At 50.4% G+C, this 7,978-nt stretch overlaps 1 protein-coding gene across 1 annotated transcript in view; it reads left to right on the top strand.

The window, feature by feature from the left end:
- Positions 1-5,812, top strand: part of LOC119284177 — an 18,019-nt gene extending 12,207 nt beyond the window's left edge. Inside the window, exon 2 of the mRNA XM_037563411.1 lies at positions 5,498-5,812. Coding sequence (XP_037419308.1) covers positions 5,498-5,812 — 315 coding nt within the window. The remainder of the gene's footprint in view (positions 1-5,497) is intronic.
- Positions 5,813-7,978: the final 2,166 nt, after the last annotated feature.

Raw genomic sequence — 7,978 nt, 5'->3', positions numbered from 1 at the left:
ATCATCACCTGGCACATTGCCACCAGCCTCTTGGAGACGACGTATCCAGGCCCTCGCAAAGGAGGGACATCGCCGACGGATCACCATAGGGCGGTGGCGCAAAACTGTCCAAGTATTGTTCTTACCTCGTGGTGGTCCACCCGGTGGTGCTGGCGAGCCCCTACTTCTTCGTGATCAACTACATCACCTTCCCGGTGGTGGTGATGGTCCTCTGCTTCATGACCATCGCCCTCGCGGGCAACGGCGACATGCTCTTGGCGTTTCACAGCGTCGGGGAAGACAACTACGCCATATCGTCGGGCATATTCACGTTGACCAAGTGCCTGTGGAAGAACTTTCTCCGGAAACCCGTGGCCTTCTTCGCCATCATCGACATCTCCATCACCTACCTCCTGTTCATCGCTTTCGTCTACGAGGAGGTGTGGGAGTACATGGTCTTTGTCTTCTCCAACTGGTTCATGGTGTCGCTGCTCTACACGTACACCGCAAGGCGACGCTGGCAGGAGAGTAAGACCTACCGTGGCACTCTCCGCCGCATCGCCTGGATCAGTAGCAAGCTGAGCCACCCTAGCCGTGTCACCCTCAAGCAGTTCTCCGTGCTGAGGGTTAGCTGGCTCTCCATGACTCTGCCCACCACGTCTCTACCAACGCAAGCAAAGAGGTCCATAATGGAACGCTTCGGGTCGGCGGCATACGGCCGCGATGGTTTGCCGGGAAATACATACTATACTCCATGCAGCAACGGTACTCACGCTTGTCATGGTTCTGCGAGACTGAAAGTGTCGCAGAGGTTATCATCACCTGGCACATTGCCACCAGCCTCTTGGAGACGACGTATCCAGGCCCTCGCAAAGGAGGGACATCGCCGACGGATCACCATAGGGCGGTGGCGCAAAACTGTCCAAGTATTGTTCTTACCTCGTGGTGGTCCACCCGGTGGTGCTGGCGAGCCCCTACTTCTTCGTGATCAACTACATCACCTTCCCGGTGGTGGTGATGGTCCTCTGCTTCATGACCATCGCCCTCGCGGGCAACGGCGACATGCTCTTGGCGTTTCACAGCGTCGGGGAAGACAACTACGCCATATCGTCGGGCATATTCACGTTGACCAAGTGCCTGTGGAAGAACTTTCTCCGGAAACCCGTGGCCTTCTTCGCCATCATCGACATCTCCATCACCTACCTCCTGTTCATCGCTTTCGTCTACGAGGAGGTGTGGGAGTACATGGTCTTTGTCTTCTCCAACTGGTTCATGGTGTCGCTGCTCTGCACGTACACCGCAAGGCGACGCTGGCAGGAGAGTAAGACCTACCGTGGCACTCTCCGCCGCATCGCCTGGATCAGTAGCAAGCTGAGCCACCCTAGCCGTGTCACCCTCAAGCAGTTCTCCGTGCTGAGGGTTAGCTGGCTCTCCATGACTCTGCCCACCACGTCTCTACCAACACAAGCAAAGAGGTCCATAATGTTACGCTTCGGGTCGGCGGCATACGGCCGCGATGGTTTGCCGGGAAATACATACTATACTCCATGCAGCAACGGTACTCACGCTTGTCATGGTTCTGCGAGACTGAAAGTGTCGCAGAGGTCATCATCACCTGGCACATTGCCACCAGCCTCTTGGAGACGACGTATCCAGGCCCTCGCAAAGGAGGGACATCGCCGACGGATCACCATAGGGCGGTGGCGCAAAACTGTCCAAGTATTGTTCTTACCTCGTGGTGGTCCACCCGGTGGTGCTGGCGAGCCCCTACTTCTTCGTGATCAACTACATCACCTTCCCGGTGGTGGTGATGGTCCTCTGCTTCATGACCATCGCCCTCGCGGGCAACGGCGACATGCTCTTGGCGTTTCACAGCGTCGGGGAAGACAACTACGCCATATCGTCGGGCATATTCACATTGACCAAGTGCCTGTGGAAGAACTTTCTCCGGAAACCCGTGGCCTTCTTCGCCATCATCGACATCTCCATCACCTACCTCCTGTTCATCGCTTTCGTCTACGAGGAGGTGTGGGAGTACATGGTCTTTGTCTTCTCCAACTGGTTCATGGTGTCGCTGCTCTGCACGTACACCACAAGGCGACGCTGGCAGGAGAGTAAGACCTACCGTGGCACTCTCCGCCGCATCGCCTGGATCAGTAGCAAGCTGAGCCACCCTAGCCGTGTCACCCTCAAGCAGTTCTCCGTGCTGAGGGTTAGCTGGCTCTCCATGACTCTGCCCACCACGTCTCTACCAACGCAAGCAAAGAGGTCCATAATGTTACGCTTCGGGTCGGCGGCATACGGCCGCGATGGTTTGCCGGGAAATACATACTATACTCCATGCAGCAACGGTACTCACGCTTGTCATGGTTCTGCGAGACTGAAAGTGTCGCAGAGGTCATCATCACCTGGCACATTGCCACCAGCCTCTTGGAGACGACGTATCCAGGCCCTCGCAAAGGAGGGACATCGCCGACGGATCACCATAGGGCGGTGGCGCAAAATTGTCCAAGTATTGTTCTTACCTCGTGGTGGTCCACCCGGTGGTGCTGGCGAGCCCCTACTTCTTCGTGATCAACTACATCACCTTCCCGGTGGTGGTGATGGTCCTCTGCTTCATGACCATCGCCCTCGCGGGCAACGGCGACATGCTCTTGGCGTTTCACAGCGTCGGGGAAGACAACTACGCCATATCGTCGGGCATATTCACGTTGACCAAGTGCCTGTGGAAGAACTTTCTCCGGAAACCCGTGGCCTTCTTCGCCATCATCGACATCTCCATCACCTACCTCCTGTTCATCGCTTTCGTCTACGAGGAGGTGTGGGAGTACATGGTCTTTGTCTTCTCCAACTGGTTCATGGTGTCGCTGCTCTGCACGTACACCGCAAGGCGACGCTGGCAGGAGAGTAAGACCTACCGTGGCACTCTCCGCCGCATCGCCTGGATCAGTAGCAAGCTGAGCCACCCTAGCCGTGTCACCCTCAAGCAGTTCTCCGTGCTGAGGGTTAGCTGGCTCTCCATGACTCTGCCCACCACGTCTCTACCAACGCAAGCAAAGAGGTCCATAATGTTACGCTTCGGGTTGGCGGCATACGGCCGCGATGGTTTGCCGGGAAATACATACTATACTCCATGCAGCAACGGTACTCACGCTTGTCATGGTTCTGCGAGACTGAAAGTGTCGCAGAGGTCACCATCACCTGGCACATTGCCACCAGCCTCTTGGAGACGACGTATCCAGGACCTCGCAAAGGAGGGACATCGCCGACGGATCACCATAGGGCGGTGGCGCAAAACTGTCCAAGTATTGTTCTTACCTCGTGGTGGTCCACCCGGTGGTGCTGGCGAGCCCCTACTTCTTCGTGATCAACTACATCACCTTCCCGGTGGTGGTGATGGTCCTCTGCTTCATGACCATCGCCCTCGCGGGCAACGGCGACATGCTCTTGGCGTTTCACAGCGTCGGGGAAGACAACTACGCCATATCGTCGGGCATATTCACGTTGACCAAGTGCCTGTGGAAGAACTTTCTCCGGAAACCCGTGGCCTTCTTCGCCATCATCGACATCTCCATCACCTACCTCTTGTTCATCGCTTTCTTCTACGAGGAGGTGTGGGAGTACATGGTCTTTGTCTTCTCCAACTGGTTCATGGTGTCGCTGCTCTGCACGTACACCGCAAGGCGACGCTGGCAGGAGAGTAAGACCTACCGTGGCACTCTCCGCCGCATCGCCTGGATCAGTAGCAAGCTGAGCCACCCTAGCCGTGTCACCCTCAAGCAGTTCTCCGTGCTGAGGGTTAGCCGGCTCTCCATGACTCTGCCCACCACGTCTCTACCAACGCAAGCAAAGAGTTCCATAATGGAATGCTTCGGGTCGGCGGCATACGGCCGCGATGGTTTGCCGGGAAATACATACTATACTCCATGCAGCAACGGTACTCACGCTTGTCATGGTTCTGCGAGACTGAAAGTGTCGCAGAGGTCATCATCACCTGGCACATTGCCACCAGCCTCTTGGAGACGACGTATCCAGGCCCTCGCAAAGGAGGGACATCGCCGACGGATCACCATAGGGCGGTGGCGCAAAACTGTCCAAGTATTGTTCTTACCTCGTGGTGGTCCACCCGGTGGTGCTGGCGAGCCCCTACTTCTTCGTGATCAACTACGTCACCTTCCCGGTGGTGGTGATGGTCCTCTGCTTCATGACCATCGCCCTCGCGGGCAACGGCGACATGCTCTTGGCGTTTCACAGCGTCGGGGAAGACAACTACGCCATATCGTCGGGCATATTCACGTTGACCAAGTGCCTGTGGAAGAACTTTCTCCGGAAACCCGTGGCCTTCTTCGCCATCATCGACATCTCCATCACCTACCTCCTGTTCATCGCTTTCGTCTACGAGGAGGTGTGGGAGTACATGGTCTTTGTCTTCTCCAACTGGTTCATGGTGTCGCTGCTCTGCATGTACACCGCAAGGCGACGCTGGCAGGAGAGTAAGACCTACCGTGGCACTCTCCGCCGCATCGCCTGGATCAGTAGCAAGCTGAGCCACCCTAGCCGTGTCACCCTCAAGCAGTTCTCCGTGCTGAGGGTTAGCTGGCTCTCCATGACTCTGCCCACCACGTCTCTACCAACGCAGGCAAAGAGGTCCATAATGGAACGCTTCGGGTCGGCGGCATACGGCCGCGATGGTTTGCCGGGAAATACATACTATACTCCATGCAGCAACGGTACTCACGCTTGTCATGGTTCTGCGAGACTGAAAGTGTCGCAGAGGTCATCATCACCTGGCACATTGCCACCAGCCTCTTGGAGACGACGTATCCAGGCCCTCGCAAAGGAGGGACATCGCCGACGGATCACCATAGGGCGGTGGCGCAAAACTGTCCAAGTATTGTTCTTACCTCGTGGTGGTCCACCCGGTGGTGCTGGCGAGCCCCTACTTCTTCGTGATCAACTACGTCACCTTCCCGGTGGTGGTGATGGTCCTCTGCTTCATGACCATCGCCCTCGCGGGCAACGGCGACATGCTCTTGGCGTTTCACAGCGTCGGGGAAGACAACTACGCCATATCGTCGGGCATATTCACGTTGACCAAGTGCCTGTGGAAGAACTTTCTCCGGAAACCCGTGGCCTTCTTCGCCATCATCGACATCTCCATCACCTACCTCCTGTTCATCGCTTTCGTCTACGAGGAGGTGTGGGAGTACATGGTCTTTGTCTTCTCCAACTGGTTCATGGTGTCGCTGCTCTGCATGTACACCGCAAGGCGACGCTGGCAGGAGAGTAAGACCTACCGTGGCACTCTCCGCCGCATCGCCTGGATCAGTAGCAAGCTGAGCCACCCTAGCCGTGTCACCCTCAAGCAGTTCTCCGTGCTGAGGGTTAGCTGGCTCTCCATGACTCTGCCCACCACGTCTCTACCAACGCAGGCAAAGAGGTCCATAATGGAACGCTTCGGGTCGGCGGCATACGGCCGCGATGGTTTGCCGGGAAATACATACTATACTCCATGCAGCAACGGTACTCACGCTTGTCATGGTTCTGCGAGACTGAAAGTGTCGCAGAGGTCATCATCACCTGGCACATTGCCACCAGCCTCTTGGAGACGACGTATCCAGGCCCTCGCAAAGGAGGGACATCGCCGACGGATCACCATAGGGCGGTGGCGACAAAACTGTCCAAGTATTGTTCTTACCTCGTGGTCTTCCACCCGGAGCTGCTACCGGATGACCGGGAGTGCACAGAGCGCGTGTACGAGGACATGAAGACCGGTCTCGAGGAGGCGCTCGGGAGTTGGAACTACTACTTAGGGCCGGAGAACGCGCGGTAGACGAAGATGATGGCGACGAACCAGGATAGGCTGCGCTCCGACGACGACTGCTGGGACAACACCATGACTATGGTCCAGAAGGGGATCGTGCTTGGAAACGTGTTAGTGGTAGAGGCCAATGGAGACTATATATGGGGCCGTTTGGAAACTGCTTGCCATTTCTGTGCGACGTCAGCGGACGGAGGCCGCAACCATTTCGGGCGGCCACCGGTTTGAAGTGTGCGTGTGTGCCTAAGGTCGTGATGTCTTGTTGTTACTGTTTGGGACATAGAAACTTGCAACATAAGGTTCTGATTGATTTAATACACTCCCTCTGATCCATATTCATTGTCACTGATTGATTTAATATAATTAGTATGATTTGGATGGAGGGTAAGTTTTACGTAAAATGTATCGATATATAAATCCAAGGAAAAGAAGACCTAATTGCGCCACAAAAAAGGAGCATGGCGACCAAAGGTTGTCGGAATCGCGATTTTGAATCCTATCGGAGCTTCGATTTGTAGGATCGTAAGTCATAGAATCTTCACTATCAGGATCGTAGGAATGTAGATCCTAAGAACTAAAATCGTAGAATCATAGGGGTTAGTTTGGATCGTAAAATTATAGAATCGTACAACCGAATCACGATTCTGACAACATTGATGGCGACTATCACACTTATAGGCGCCTATGCATCACCTCGAGGTTTTTTCTTCGAGTTCTTACTGGGCAGGCCCGTTTCTTCACTTTGTATTGTATCTTGGCTAGCAAACTAGGTGACGCCCGCTCGATGTATCGCTGGTTCATGGTTTCTTTTTTCTTTGTTGCTTGTTGGTTCGTTGGTCTTGTTTTCATGTTTTTTTTCTTCTTTCCTTTATTTTTATGTGCTTTTCTTTACGGTTTTCAATGGTTGCTTTCATTTTTCTTCTATGTGTTTTCCGTACAGTTTTCCTTGGATTATTTTTCTTTATTTTGTTTTTTTCTTCATGGTTTTAGTCGGTTTTCAACGGTTATTTCCTTTTTTTTATTTCATCAGTTTTCTTTGGTCTTTTTTTCCTTCGTTATACTACGGCTTTTTGTTTCTTTATCTGCTTTCTATGTTTTATTTATTTTCCTTTGTTTCCGTTTTCTTTTCTGCACAGGTTTCTTCGGTTTTGTGGTTTCTTTTTTAGTTTTCTTGTTATAGGTTTTTCTTTTGTTTGTTTCTTATTTTTCTTTTGGGGTTTTTCAACACAAGTTTACATTTTTCATATACATTCAGTACATTTTTAATAAACGTTTAACAGTTTTCAAATGCATGATAAACATTTTCTCAAATATATGTTTTGATGCCTATTTTCATTTCATACACATTTTATATTTTTTGTATACATCCGAAACAATTTTATACACATAATTAGAATAAATAAATACATGATGAACAGTTTTAAAATATGTTTTTATGTTTATGTTTTACATACACCTTATTTATTCTTTATACACCATGGATATTTTTCTACATGTTATTTTCTACTCCCTCCGTTCCTAAATGTAAGTCTTCGTAGAGATTCCACTATGAAACACATACGAATGTATATAGATGCATATTAAGTGTAGATTCATTCATTTTCCTCCGTATGTAGTGCACCTAGTGGAATCTCTAGGAAGACTTATATTTAGGAACGGAGGGAGTAAAATATATGGTTAATACTTTTTTCATATTTTATGTATTCATGTCTAGTGCTTTTATACACGTTGTACATATTTCATTTACATTAGAAACATGTATTTATACATGTTTAACATTTTTAAAATTCATGATTAACATTTTTTTATTTTATGTTTTGATGTCTACCGTTTCATTCACATTGTACATTTTTACATACACCTTGTACATTTTTTGTACACAACAGGAAAAACATTATACATGTTTAACATTTTTAAATACATGATTGACATTTTTTTCACATTTATCTTTTGATATCAACATTTTTCATACATATTGTACATTTTTCGTACAGATCAGAAATATTTTTCTGCAGATGTTTAATATTTTTCAAATGTATGATTAACAGTTTTTGAAAAAATATATAAAGTGAAGTTTTAAAAATCTATATTTTTAGAATTTGAAAATATAAACAAAATTACAAAAAAATGGCTTGGGTGTGCTCAATGCGAAACTGAATGCTGTGTTCTTCCATGTCA

Source organism: Triticum dicoccoides, chromosome 4A (assembly GCF_002162155.2).
Source record: "Triticum dicoccoides isolate Atlit2015 ecotype Zavitan chromosome 4A, WEW_v2.0, whole genome shotgun sequence".
Classification (NCBI taxonomy): domain Eukaryota; kingdom Viridiplantae; phylum Streptophyta; class Magnoliopsida; order Poales; family Poaceae; genus Triticum; species Triticum dicoccoides.
Note: the sequence above shows the minus strand (reverse complement) of the source record. Positions and strands in the feature narration are given on the sequence as shown.